The sequence below is a fragment of the Hyperoodon ampullatus genome (assembly GCF_949752795.1).
Source record: "Hyperoodon ampullatus genome assembly, chromosome: 12".
NCBI lineage: Eukaryota > Metazoa > Chordata > Mammalia > Artiodactyla > Ziphiidae > Hyperoodon > Hyperoodon ampullatus.
In genome coordinates this window covers 75590824-75605497 of record NC_136925.1, presented here as the reverse complement: position 1 = coordinate 75605497, position 14674 = coordinate 75590824, and the positions used below count along the sequence as shown (strand labels likewise).

Sequence of the window (14674 nt, the reverse complement as noted above, 5' to 3'; positions counted from 1 at the left end):
AAGCCTAGAGCCACCTGGGGTTCTATCTTTTCAGGATCCGGGTCTTTCTACTTCCTGGATTCAGGTTCTTGTGATCCTGGGCTAGAAGCAGTTGGTACCAATACTGCTTCATAAACTTGCTAATGCTTTCCCTTATATACATTTTTTTTGCATTCAAGAATACATTGGCTTGTAAGGATTGTTAATGGGTGTTTCTGAATATTTAATAATAAAGTCAAAGATGAATGAATGGGTTCTTAGCTCTAGCTCTTAAAAAGCTCTAGCTTTTTAATCCAGTCTTAGAGAAGCATCTTGCAGCCCCGGTTTGGCCCCTTCAGCCCTTCCCCTCATTTTGAAGGAAATGCCTTCTTCGCCGTTGTTGAGCCCCAGATTCCATCTGCGCCTGGTGTCCTTAAGGGACGCAGAGCAGCTCCCAGAGGCGGTGGCAGGATCTCCCGCTGCTGACTGTGCTGTTCCCTTGTCCCTGCCGCCCCTCCAGCCTGTGGTCTGGTGCCCTGGGTATTGACATGTGCTCTTTCTGGTTAAAAAATCTGGAAGTATTGAGGAATCTTTGCAGCTTACACCCCATTGAGCCTGAATTCATGTAGCCGGTGAAATGTTTACCAGCTCACAGAACTTTCTCTGGCCTTTCCCACAATTTCTGATTTCTCAATGAAAAGACATCTGACGACAGGTTGCACAGCTGCAGAAGGGGCTAGTGGAGCACTGAGTCTGGGAAGGCACCCAGAGCACTGTCTATTCCAGGGCCTTCTGGGGGACTGGCTCTTGGAAAAGGGTCTGGAGCTGGATGCTTTGGAGTCCCTTCCTCTGCTCCTAGCTGGCCTGGCCCCTGACGTTATCCCACCCCGTTTCCAAATCACTTTTAAAAATGTTTGCCTCCAGTGCTTCCTTGCTGTGGTATTTTTTGTGGGGTTTTTTTTGTGGTTTTTTTTGTTGTTGTTGTTGTTTTCACCTTCATCTAGTTAGGATGAAAGCTCCTATTTTGTCAGTTCTACACAGACGCCAAGTGCCTGAGACGTGGGCCATGGTCCTGTTCGTGGGCTGTGAGCTAGGAGCTGGTCTTGGGGCAAGGGAAGGGGGTGAGCCTGGCCCAGGTACTGTCACACTGAAACAGGGCCTGCTGCCAGGGAGGGTGCCACCGCCTCTGACTTCAATGTCTCAGGTCAGCAGCTAGAAATAGAGCTTCTCCTGGTGCCAAGAGACAGATGAAAATCACTCTTCAGCTCACCCACTGTTCCTGGCAGAAACCAGGGACAGGAAGGGTGCCTGGGTGACCTCAGAAACCAGGAACACTGGCACCAAGTTCCAGGGGCGTTAGCAGAAGAAATGTTTCTCAAACTTTCCTACCCAAGGTCCACCCACTAGTGAGAGAAGGGGACTCATTTCCCCAGAAGTCGAAGGGCAATGCCATGAAGCATCCTGCCCAAGTGCCGTATTTCTAAGAGTCCCATTTTGCCCTAAAAATTCGTGGGAATTTTTCTTTCTACTCATACAATGTGAAAGCTTGTTTAAATACAAAAATTAACACTTTCTCTGATCTTGGGTACAATTTCATATGTACCCTGTGACTTTTAAGTAACCCCTAGGAAGTCCAAACCCCAGTTTAGAAAGTGCCAAGCATGTTTCAGGTCAGGAGGACTGATCCACTGTCCGCCATTCACAAGATGTCTGATCTTGGGAAACTTAACGTAACTGTATTAATGCTCAGTTTCCTCATCTGTAAAGTAAAAATAATAACATATCTACCCTCATATCATAGCTGTAAGGATGACCTGCAAAAATGTGTATGAAGGGCTTCCCTGGTGGTGCAGTGGTTGAGAGTCCGCCTGCCGATGCAGGGGACACGGGTTCGTGCCCTGGTCCGGGAAGATACCACATGCCGCGGAGCGGCTGGGCCCGTGAGCCATGGCCGCTGAGCCTGCGCGTCCGGAGCCTGTGCTCCACAATGGGAGAGGCCACAGCAGTGAGAGGCCCATGTACAGCAAAGAAAAAAAAAAAATGTGTATGAAGCTGTTATTTGGCATAGTGAAGTACCCAAAAAATGGTACTTTTGTGTGTGTGACCCTGCATGTGTTGTGACTCAGGGTTGAAAGGAAAATCAAAGATCATTCCATCTGTTGCGAGAATCTCTTCAACATTTGGCTTGGAGGTTATCCAGTCCATGCAGAGATGTTTCCCGCTGTAAGGAATTCACCCCACCCGTACCTTCAAGCAGGTGTCCCAGATTATCTGTAGACAGTTCTGTTAGAAAATGTATCTCTCTCTTGAATGAACGTCTCTCCCCTGGCCTTAGTGCTAGTCTTTCGGTGGTAGCTACAAATATTGCACTCTTAAGCAACCATGAATGTGAACATAAAACTAGCTTTGTGGGCTTCCCTGGTGGCGCAGTGGTTGGGAGTCCGCCTGCCGCTGCAGGGGACACAGGTTCGTGCCCCGGTCCGGGAGGATCCCACATGCCGTAGAGTGGCTGCACCCGTGAGCCATGGCCGCTGGGCCTGCGCGTGCGGAGCCTGTGCTCCGAAACGGGAGAGGCCACAGCAGTGAGAGGCCCGTGTACCGCAAAAAAAGAAAAAAAAAAAAAACTAGCTTTGTAATGCACACAGTCCAAAGAATAAAAGTTATGAAAATTTGCTGCCCCCAGGCATCCATTCTGTATTTTTTGCGAAGCAAATCTAAATATGGCAGTTCGTGGGAATTCTCCGAGGGTCCAGTGGTTAGGACTCTGCGCTTCCACTGCAGGGGGCCTGGGTTCCATCCCTGGTTGGGGAACTAAGATCCCACTAGCTGCGTGGTGTGGCCAAAATAAATAAATAAAATTAATTAATTAATTCAATATGGCAATTCTGAATGCAAATGTCCCCAAAGGCTTAAGAATATGTCACACTGAAGAGTGTGATCTGGAGCCAGTGTGTGAATGGATCTACTCCCAGTCAGGCATTCCAACTTGGACCAACTCCAACAGATAGATTTAAAAGTTCCACAGATTGCTAAACATTCTCCCAAAGCTGGCTGAGTCCTGGAAATAAACACATGGCACCTCTAGACAGCTCTGTTCCTTAGTAGCCCCAGAAGGATAATAAGACAACGGACAGGGTATGTGGAGAGGGGGCTTCCAGGGATGGCCCAGTGAGGAGACTGGTAAATCCTTGCTCCAAAAAGCAACTATAAAGCTGAACAGAACTGACAAACACAACCATTTCAGCACTCTGCGAAGTGGCCAAAGGCATACAACAATATGAGAGATGTTTACTCTTTAAAAAGTGCTGAGCATTGGGTGAGTGCAGGGGCTTCTCCCATCCCCCACCCATGGTCTCAGGTGGCTCACTTGATTTGGTGGATGAGCAGGGAAGACCAAGGCTCTAATTGCCCCAGGTTGTTGCTGTGGTTATAGCAGGTGCCTTCCTGGCTGAGGCTGCAGAACTGTGTAGCAGAGGCTGGAAAGTGCCCAGCTTCCCCCCACGCTCCGGTCTAACCCTGCAGGCAAAAAGCTGGGTCAGACTTGAAAACAGCCTGAAAACCAGATGTGCTCCCCAGTCCACATGCAGGTTCATCAGCCAAGGATAAAAGTCCTCCTGGCTCCAGGTGCCGGGAAAGGTCTGTTCAGTCATTAGATAATCATGAAGCTATACAGACACAGGGGCAGCTTCTTGGAAGTCAGACTCAAAAACCAAAATGAGAAGGATAATCTAAGAACCTAGCAGAAATATCCGAGGCCAAATACTGCTGGAGAGACAAATTTCACCATTTAAATCAGGTGAGTTACTAAACACAGAAACAAGCAACAGTGGAACACAGCACCAATACCAAACCACTTTAAGGGGATCTGAACCCAGAGTTGCGATGACATAGCGTCTAAAGCATTCATCTTTCAATAAAAAAAAATTATGAGTTATGCAAAGGAACTGGAAAATGTGACCTATACTCAGGGACTAAAGAGGTCAAAAGAAACTGTTTATGTGTCTCCCCCGATGCTGGATTTAGCTGACAGTGACTCCAAGCAGCTATTATGAATGCATTAATATATCTAACAGAAATCATGTTTAAAGAGTTAAGGTATGACAACAGTGAATCAACAAATAGGGGTTCTCAATAAAAGATAGAATTTATAAGAAAAAAGAACTCAAGTTTTACGCTGGAGCTGAAATGGACAATAACTGAAATTCACTGAAAGAACTCAACCTCAGAGACAAGATGGCAGATGAAAAAAATCAATTCCCCTGAAGATGGGTAAATAGAAATTGCCCAATTTGAAGAGCAGAGAGAGGAAAAAGGGATTAGAGAAAAATGAACAGAGCCTCAGAAACTTGTGGAACAACATCAAATGTACTGACCCGTATTTAAGGAGAGTCACAGAGGAGAGGGGAGAGATGAAGAGGGAGAAAAATTATTTGAAAAAATAACGGCTGAAAAGTTCCCAAACCTGATGAAAAATATCAGTCTATACATCCAAGAAGCTCAGTGAATCCTAAGTAGGATACACACAGAAAGATCTACACTTAAATACATCATAGTCACGCTGTTCAATGAAGACAAAGAGAAAATCTTGAAAGCAGCAAAGAAGAGCTGACTCATCAGATACAGGTGAGCATCTAAAGGTTTGAAGCAATGGAGGCCAGAAGGCAGTGGGATGATACGTGCTCAAACATGCTCAAAACAAAACAAAGCAAAACTGATGACCAAGAATTCCACATCCAGAAAAATGTTTCAAAAATGAAGGTGAAATAAATACATTACCAGAGAAAAACAGAGAATTCATTGCTAGTAGACTTGCCCTACAAGAAACACTCTAAGAATTTCTTCAGACTGAAAAAAAAATGACACCAGACATGTGAATAAAATCCACAGGAAGAAACGAAGAACCCTGAAAATGGTAAATATGTTGATTAATATTAAAAAGTCTATAAATATATATATTTTCTCACTTCTTGTCTTAACTTCTTTAAAAGATATAAAGTTGTATAAGCCAACAAATATAACATATTATTGTTGGGTTTATAACATATATAGATATATATGACAATAATAATAATATGAAGGAGAAGTGAGAGAATGGAGCTATATTGGAGCAAAGAGTTTTATTTTATTGTATCAAATTTAAGTTAGTATTAATCTAAAATAGACTGTGATAGGTTAAGATGCATAGTATAAGAGTAACCACTAAGAAAATAATTGTAAAATAGTAAAAAAAAAAAATCAACAAAATTAAAATATTACCCTAAAGGTGGGGTTGGAGGGGAGCCTGGCATCAGACTGATCATCTGAATTCACTGTGCTCTACAGATGCATGTCACCACCTTGATCCTTGATCTTGGGCAGCCAGTGCTGAACCACCAGCAAGAAGAGAGCTGACAAAAAAAACCAAACGTCTTTCATTTATTTATTTATTTGAACACCAAATAGGTAGAGAAAATTGTTTAAGGTGCTTGAGCATCCCACTGGATTCTTTACTTTCTTTAAGGTGCAAAAGAGGTTTACAAATGTGTTTCATTAAACAAAGCAAAGCTGCAACAAAACAGAATCACATCAATAATAGTATGCATCGGCAAAAGGGCATATTAATCCATCAAACACAATTTGGCATTTGAGCTTTTCCCCGTAAAACAAGAGCTCTACACTGAAGAATTTGTAGTGCACAGAAAGCATTGTTTATAAGCTGTGAGAGAACATAAACTGGCATAATGTCACTTATTAATTCAAGTCTCTATGACCAATGACCTCTCTGTGAATGCAAAGGGGTCTGTGCCTCAGGCACCTGCTCATGGGGCTGTATGTGGTTTCCAGGGTACACAGCTCTGCAAAAACACACTGAAGATGGGTTTGAAACATGGCAGCATTTACATATTTAAAAAGTTCAGGCACATTTGGATGCAAAAAAAAAAAAGAATAGAAACTTTTCTTGAATCTCTGAAAGACAGTGCAAATTGAAGTGCCATAATAGAGGCAGCAGGTACTTAGAAAACAATTTTAAGTGACTTAGAAAGAGGCCACACTCACTTTAATCCAAACGGAAAGGAACTGCAGTTAGAAACAGAGATGACACTAATGAAAAGGTGGATATTTGGGACCACAGTTAGAGTCATTTGCTCCAGTTGAGAGTAAGTGTTCAGGGAGTTCATCCTAGAGGTGTGCAGTGTCATCTGAATCATCCTCCCAAGACTTGCACCAAAGAGAATCACGGTTGTCTCAGAAGCTATGTATGACTCTGTTTGTCTTTCCAATAACCAGCTTCCTGAAGCAAATTTGCCTGTGAATGTCAGACATTTCTATGGTCCTAGTGATCACTCCCAGTATCCACAGTCCAACTCAGAGTTGGGAAGTATGAATAGGAAGGGATTTGGAATTGGTTTCATGAACCAGTGGCCTAAATCAGCGGCCATTTCAGTGTATAAGATTTTAACGCAAGAACATCTTAATGGGATCAGAAGTAAATTATCAGTAAGTCCCTTATTTGTTCAGTCCCCAAAAGGCATAGGATATGGCATGGTTGGTTAAACATAGTTGTAAGGTTAATAGGGAAATCTAATCAACGACTACACTTCCTTAGGGGCTGGATTTTGCAACCTACGTAGGGTCTTCTCTTTGGATGAACTAGCCTCTCTGACTGTTGCATGACAGCATTGCAGAATCATTACCGCAAGCCTGGAGCTAGGCAATGGCTAAAAGAAACACAGACCACTAGCTATTCCTTGGACTGTACTGCAGATGTCACTAGTTTTTCCCTAGAACTCAAGCTGCCATTATATCTGAATGGCTGTCAGATACAGCTACTTATTTGTGGTTAACAGGGCACAAGTGAAATACTGAACCCTGGCGCATACCCCAGGCGCCAGTATTGATCTGCTTCAAAATACTTTCAAGACTCTTATTATGATATTTCCCATTCTTCAAATTCCTAAACCCACTTCCCCACCCTACCCTCACCCACCCACCCCACCCCGATCCACCATGGCTTTCAAACTTTAAATTGTCTCAGAGTGGGGGAAAAAAATACAGCATGTTCCCTACACCCAAGAGTCATGTCAGCGGCAAAGTATCAGCTGTCCATTAGTGGCACTTCAAATAAGAAGAGATTTTTTAAATTACTTGAAACTCCCGGGCTAACATACCAACCATCTGGTGTTCTCTGCCCCATTTCAAATGTAGTAGTATCTTAACATGAATACAAACAGCTCAGATGAATAATGTAAAACCCTCCACTGGATTATTGTTTGGATTTAGCTGGTATTACATCACCTATAATCCTAGAATTTTTTTTTGTTTTTATTTTTTTTTAAAAGAAAATCTAAGTATAAACATTAAAAAGAACCCACTGACCCATTCACTACTGTCCAAAAATATTACTACTTATATTTTGGTAAAGCAAAATTAGCTGCCCTGAATAATTTTCCTTTTCAGGCATAATCTCTGCTACATATGATTGTCTATCATTCAGTATCCAACAATAGGCATCTGGATTAGTGCTATTTTGTCTACTGTGGATATAAAAGTTGATATGAAATGTGATCTTCATTTAAATGAATAATCACCAGGCCTTAGGCATCAATGACTACATCACAAGGTAGTAATACAAAAAAAGTAAACATTTTTCCTTGGTTTTGAATGTTAACCCAGTCAAATTAAATCCAGAACAGAATTACTACATTCAATTGTCTGACAAACAAGCATTGCAATTTCAAAAAAATATATATTATACTATATAAGGTGCTTCTTAAACAAAAACAACAAAAGAATTATGTTCTAAACATTCTTACTGCAGATATTGATACATAAAATTGCCCCCAAATTTAGATGCACTTGTGAAAAAAACTTATTTTTTCCTTGGCCCTCCCAGGTTCCCAGTCCTTTGGTGATCACTGATTGGGTCATTGGAAATGGATGCAATCCACTTTTGAAACAGGCATCCCAAGAGAAGCCCTAGAAGCTTGGCTGGATTGTTGGTTGACACATTGCCTATCACTGGGGTTTGAGTTAACAGACAATGCGGTCACCAGAGGAAACCAAACTTTCTTCTTAGCTGAAAAGGGGAAATAATCCGTAATTGCTTTAGAGAAGCAAAGACCCAGGGAAATCTGCCCTGTGGCTGGAGTAGGCCTCTCGTTTAGCCTATAGGTTTAAGGATTCCTATGGCCCAATTCTAGTCTTGCTCTCTTGGCTTATGAAGGTTAATGAAATAGACTCTAGGGAAGTTTGTTTGTTTGTTTGTTTGTTTTTCCCTCAAGGCCAAACCCTGATTTTTGGATGAGCTCTAAACAACCAAGGGCAGGTGTGGTCTGACCAGGCCCCAGGCAGCCTGAGTATGGAGCGCTCCAGTCCTGGTCCTCCTCCCCCGCCCAGAGTGTGCCTCCAACCTGGGCCATGCGGGGAAATGAGGAAGAGGAGGACTGCCCCATGGACCCCAGGGCAGCCCCGCAGTGCAGTATGGGGTCTGCCAGTAGCACTCCTAAGTGGCTGCAGCCTGTGGCAGGGCCACCCTGAGCCTCACAGTTTTATCCAGTTTCTGCCCTGCTTTCCTCTTTGGTCTCTAGTACCTACAAGATTCATGCACGTTTAGTATTATGCCCAGTGCTCCAGGGCTAAAAGTGTCACCAGGGTGCCTGCTCATTTAAACTGCCCTTGGTCATAGCCTGGGCACTACACCTAATTCACCTTGTAAGTTACACACCAGGAAGAGCCAAGCAGAGCGCCCTCTGCTGATAAGAGATCACACCAGAACAGGTCCTGAAGCCCATTTACTGCAAGTCCTGGGGTGGGGAGAGGGCTTTCTTTTATAAAATGAAAAAAAACAAGAATTTATCTCTCACAAAGAAACTGGTGTATGTGGAGGTGACTTAACTGGGATCAACTTGCTGTTTTCCATGGGTCCATGGGAAGCAAGAATTAATTGGAACCCATGACCTATACCTAGTGCTCTCAAAAGCTAATGGTAAAGCATTCAGCAAATCTGAAGGTGCAGTGTATTTAGTTGACAAAGTCTTGACAATTAGGGGCTCTTCTTTCCCTGTGTGCATCTTGTATTCCTATAGGGGAAGTGGGTGGACAATCACCAGATATTCTGCTACAGCCATGCAACAGAGCAGAAGCTTTAAGGTCTGATTTTAATAAAATGATATGTTACTATAGGAATACAAGAGGATGTTATAATGAACCCTGGACCTAGCTTTCTCCAAGTCAGCAATTAAAGGAGCCACTTTCAATTCTTTCCTGTGGCTTATGCTTAAATAAGATCCATTAAAAAGTGCTTCACATTCACGGAGGTGAAATGTCCACTCTCCAGGCCTTGGGTCACAAGTAGCTAAAGTGCACAGTCATCTGAGCCCAGCTCGTAGACGGAGCTCAGTCATGAAACGCTAAGGGAATCCTCATGCTGAGTAAGGGAGCAAAGGGAGAGAGAGAGAGCTGTTACAAAGAAAGTAGCCCTGGAATCCCTTTGGCTGTTCCCAAAAGAAGGCGTGCCACTTAGAACTGAGCAAGCAAGTGAATGGCCACCCATATTAGAAAGCCAGCGCTGGGTGCATGCCAGAGTGTGTGCAGGGGCAGAAGTGGGCTAGAGTGATGCATGACGTGGATAAAGTGCGACAGGGATTCTCAGAACCCTGGGGGAGCCGCGGAGCTCTCAGACTGTGGTGGGGAAATTCTCTGCCTCCCCGGTGATGTAATACGTTTGCAAGGAATGTGATGAAGTTGAGCCGGCGGTGGCCAGCTGGCTCTGGTTCACGTCCTCCGTGGGTGCGCTCCCGAAATTGGCTGGGGCGTGCAGGCGGTGGGCATCCAGCATCTCCAGCAGCAGGTCATAGAGAGGCACCATATTCTTGCACTTCATGCTGTACAGATGCTCCATGCCTTTGTTACTGTGGGCGGGAAGACACAGACAGGACCACTTTAGACCATTCCCAGATCCAGGACTGCTGAAATGCCGAGGAAGGGCAAGTAAGAAAAACCCCAGGGACACTGATATGCCAACCTTTCTTCCTATTTAAAGAGCCAGTTTAGGATTTACTATGCAGGTGACTTTCTTTCCCTCTATCACGATTACATCTAAAAAGAGAACAGATGAGATAGGCTACCATGTAGGAAAGGGTTTTTTATTTTTTAATTTAATTAATTAATTAATTTTTAAATTGTTATTTTACTTTATTTTTTATTAATTTTTCTTGGAGTATAGTTGCTTTACAATGTTGTGTTAGTTTCTGCTGTACAGCAAAGTGAATCAGTTACGTATACGTATATCCCCTCTTTTTTAGATTTCCAGGAAAGAGCTTTCTAAATGTGCAATAAACCGTTCAAGAAGTTCCCTTGCTTCAAACTGTTCAGTTGCTTCCCATGTAACTCAGAATAAAATCTAAATTTCTGGCCGTGCTATGCAAGGTCCAACTGACATGGCTTGTCCTGCCTCTCTCCCTAACCTACTCCCTTTAACCACCCTAGTTTTCATGCTGGCCCTAAAGAAACAAAGCAAGACTTCCAGACTCAGGGTATCTGCACTTGCTGTCCCCCCACCTGGATGAACTTCCCCCACATCTTCGAATGCCACCTGCTCTGAAAGGCCTTCCAGGACCCCAGGGGCATTCGGCTCAAGGCCCTGCAGGTTTAGCCGTTGGCTTTCATGTTACTGTTTTTCTCTCAGCACTATGACAACCTGAAATTCTCCTACGTATGTATGTCTTGTATGTATGTTTATTCTTGTTCCATAAGCACGTGCACACACACACACACACACTGCCAACCCACATCCCAACACACACTGTGCAAGTTCAGTGAGGGGCTGCAATCTGTCCATCCCGTAGGTCTCCAACAGTGGCAAGGACATGGTAAATGCTCAGAAAATATGGGACAGATGGACCTAGGGAAATGCAGGTAAATGGCGCTTCTCCTTTTACCACTCTTCCCCCGACCCCCAGCCCCGTCCTCCACCGGCTACACCTCTGCTCTGTCCCCACAACACTACCACCAGGAAAAAAAACAAAAAACAAAAAAACCTATTCTCTAGTTTGACATTTCTTTAAAAAGAGTCATGGATCATGAGTAAGCAGACCAAGAACATCCTCAAAAAATATTTGCATTTTCAGTAGGGGAAAAGTCAGCCCTAGCTGGAGACGCGCCATGAAAACACAGCATCAAAGTGATTCGGGACATATAACACAACCACCTAAATTACGTTTTTCAGTGGGATTTTGTTTTCTTGTTTTTGTTTTAATTTAAAATGCTGTTAAAGTTAAATGCCCCTGGATCTGACACCGTCTTCCTCTTGCAACCTAATGAATCACATTTACCATCAGATGAAATCTGGTGTTAAATGCTCTGAATAACAACATATGGCTGGGGCCAAGCTTAACACAACAGAGTTCCGTGATTCAGATCGGCTGCAATGAGGCACCATAATATTGTTGTTGGTATGTGGGCGAGTGTGGGTGTGTGTGGGTGTGTGTGTGTGAGAGTGAGAGAGAGAAAGCTCAAAGCTTGCAATAGAATAGCAACTTCTCTCCAGCTCGTCACACAATTCAAACAGGAACTCTCCCTGCTGTTGCCCTTGGCCATGTGTTGCCAGTAAAACGAGCAAGGCCTGTATATGCAGTGCAGATATACTTGGTATTAACTAATTAGGCTGGCTAATGCTGACAAGCAGTTAATGGATTTGAAAATTCAGCAATTCCTATCAAACATTTAGAGAAGAGCTAACACCTATCCTTCTCAAACTCTTCCAAAATATAGCAGAGGAAGGAGCACTCCCAAACTCAGTCTACGAGGCCACCATCACCTTGATACCAAAACCAGACAAGGATGTCACAAAGAAAGAAAACTACAGGCCAATATCACTGATGAACATAGATGCAAAAATCCTCAACAAAATACTAGCAAACAGAATCCAACAGCACATTAAAAGGATCATACACCATGATCAAGTGGGGTTTATTCCAGGAATGCAAGGATTCTTCAATATACGCAAATCAATCAATGTGATAAACCATATTAATAAACTGAAGAAGAAAAACCATATGATCATCTCAATGGATGCAGAGAAAGCTTTCGACAAAATTCAACACCCATTTATGATAAAATCCCTGCAGAAAGTAGGCATAGAGGGAACTTTCCTCAACATAATAAAGGCCATATATGACAAACCCACAGCCAACATCGTCCTCAATGGTGAAAAACTGAAACCATTTCCACTAAGATCAGGAACAAGACAAGGCTGCCCACTCTCACCACTCTTACTCGACTTAGTTTTGGAAGTTTTAGCCACAGCAATCAGAGAAGAAAAGGAAATAAAAGGAATCCAAATTGGAAAAGAAGAAGTAAAGCTGTCACTGTTTGCAGATGACATGATACTCTACATAGAGAATCCTAAAGATGCTACCAGAAACCTACTAGAGCTAATCAATGAATTTGGTAAAGTAGCAGGATACAAAATTAATGCACAGAAATCTCTGGCATTCCTGTACACTAATGATGAAAAATCTGAAAGTGAAATCAAGAAAACACTCCCATTTACCATTGCAACAAAAAGAATAAAATATCTAGGAATAAACCTACCTAAGGAGACAAAAGACCTGTATGCAGAAAATTATAAGACACTGATGAAAGAAATTAAAGATGATACAAATAGATGGAGAGATATACCATGCTCCTGGATTGGAAGAATCAATATTGTGAAAATGACTCTACTACCCAAAGCAATCTACAGATTCAATGCAATCCCTATCAAACTACCACTGGCATTTTTCACAGAACTAGAACAAAAAATTTCCAAATTTGTTTGGAACAACAAAAGACCCCGAATAGCCAAAGCAATCTTGAGAACGAAAAACGGAGCTGGAGGAATCAGGCTCCCTGACTTCAGACTATACTACAAAGCTACAGTAATCAAGACAGTGTGGTACTGGCACAAAAACAGAAAGATAGATCACTGGAACAGGATAGAAAGCCCAGAGATAAACCCACGCACATATGGTCAACTTATCTTTGATAAAGGAGGCAGGAATGTACAGTGGAGAAAGGACAGCCTCTTCAATAAGTGGTGCTGGGAAAACTGGACAGGGACATGTAAAAGTATGAGATTAGATCATTCCCTAACACCATACACAAAAATAAGCTCAAAATGGATTAAAGACCTAAATGTAAGGCCAAACTCTTAGAGGAAAACATAGGCAGAACACTCTATGACATAAATCACAGCAAGATCCTTTTGGACCCACCTCCTAGAGAAATGGAAATAAAAACAAAGATTAACAAATGGGACCTAATGAAACTTCAAAGCTTTTGCACAGCAAAGGAAACCATAAACAAGACCAAAAGACAACCCTCAGAATGGGAGAAAATATTTGCAAATGAAGCAACTGACAAAGGATTAATCTCCAAAATTTATAAGCAGCTCATGCAGCTCAATAGCAAAAAAACAAACAACCCAATCCAAAAATGGGCAGAAGACTTAAATAGGCATTTCTCCAAAGAAGATATACAGACTGCCAACAAACACATGAAAGAATGCTCAACATCATTAATCATTAGAGAAATGCAAATCAAAACTACAATAAGCTATCATCTCACACCAGTCAGAATGGCCATCATCAAGAAATCTAGAAACAATAAATGCTGGAGAGGGTGTGGAGAAAAGGGAACACTCTTGCACTGCTGGTGGGAATGTGAATTGGTACAGCCGCTATGGAGAACAGTATGGAGGTTCCTTAAAAAACTAAAAATAGAACTACCATATGACCCAGGAATCCCACTACTAGGCATATACCCTGAGAAAACCATAATTCAAAAAGAGACATGTACCAAAATGTTCATTGCAGCTCTATTCACAATAGCCCAGAGATGGAAACAACCCAAGTGTCCATCATCGGATGAATGGATAAAGAAGATGTGGCACATATATACAATGGAATATTACTCAGCCATAAAAAGAAACGAAACTGAGCTATTTGTAATGAGGTGGATAGACCTAGAGTCTGTCATACAGAGTGAAGTAAGTCAGAAAGAGAAAGACAAATACCGTATGCTAACACATATATATGGAATTTAAGAAAAAAACATGTCATGAAGAACTTAGGGTTAAAACAGGAATAGAGACACAGACCTACTGGGGGTGGGCTTGGGGATATGGGGGGGGTGCTGTGACGGGGCGGGGGAGAGGCATGGACGTGTATACACTGCCGGGCGTGGGGTGGATGGATGGTGGGGGGTGGCTGCGTGGTGCGGGGGGATTGGCTCGGTGCTTTGTGGCCGCCTGGAGGGGTGGGATGGGGAGGGTGGGAGGGAGGGAGACGCAGGAGGGAGGGGATGTGGGAACAGATGTATATGTATAACTGATTCACTTTGTTGTAAAGCAGAGACTAATAAAAAAAAAAAAAGAAAATTCAGCAATTCCTACCAACGACAAAAAAAACCCTTCATCTGTGATACATGGTTTCTACATCGGTGAAATTCCTAGCTTAGAGTAGAGCCAATACATTTTCTTCAAGGGGAAGGTTACTCTCTCGCTCAGGAAATTTGGTAGGGGATTATGTTATCCTGATCTATCCCCCTCTTCCCTCTGTGTAATATTCATCAAAAGAAATGGATGGGAAAGGACGGAAAATGTGTACTCCAAATGCAGTCACCGACTCAACCTGGCCAATGTGAGTCCTTCATCTGTGACACAGGGATTCTTGGGGACTCCCTAAGAACAGAGACT

At 42.9% G+C, this 14674-nt stretch overlaps 1 protein-coding gene across 4 annotated transcripts in view; it reads right to left on the bottom strand.

Moving 5' to 3' along the window:
* Positions 1-14674, bottom strand: part of ESR1 (estrogen receptor 1) — a gene marked incomplete at both ends in the record, with an annotated part of 276707 nt that overhangs the window by 12556 nt on the left and 249477 nt on the right. For 2 of the 4 annotated variants that reach the window (XM_079716498.1, XM_079716496.1), the window contains one exon: positions 9614-9848. The exons of 1 other annotated variant lie outside the window; for it this stretch is intronic. In XM_079716498.1, the coding sequence (XP_079572624.1) occupies positions 9614-9848 (235 nt within the window). Of the gene's footprint in view, positions 1-9613; positions 9849-14674 lie in introns of those variants that run through there. One more of the 4 variants, XM_079716497.1, reaches the window with a different exon arrangement.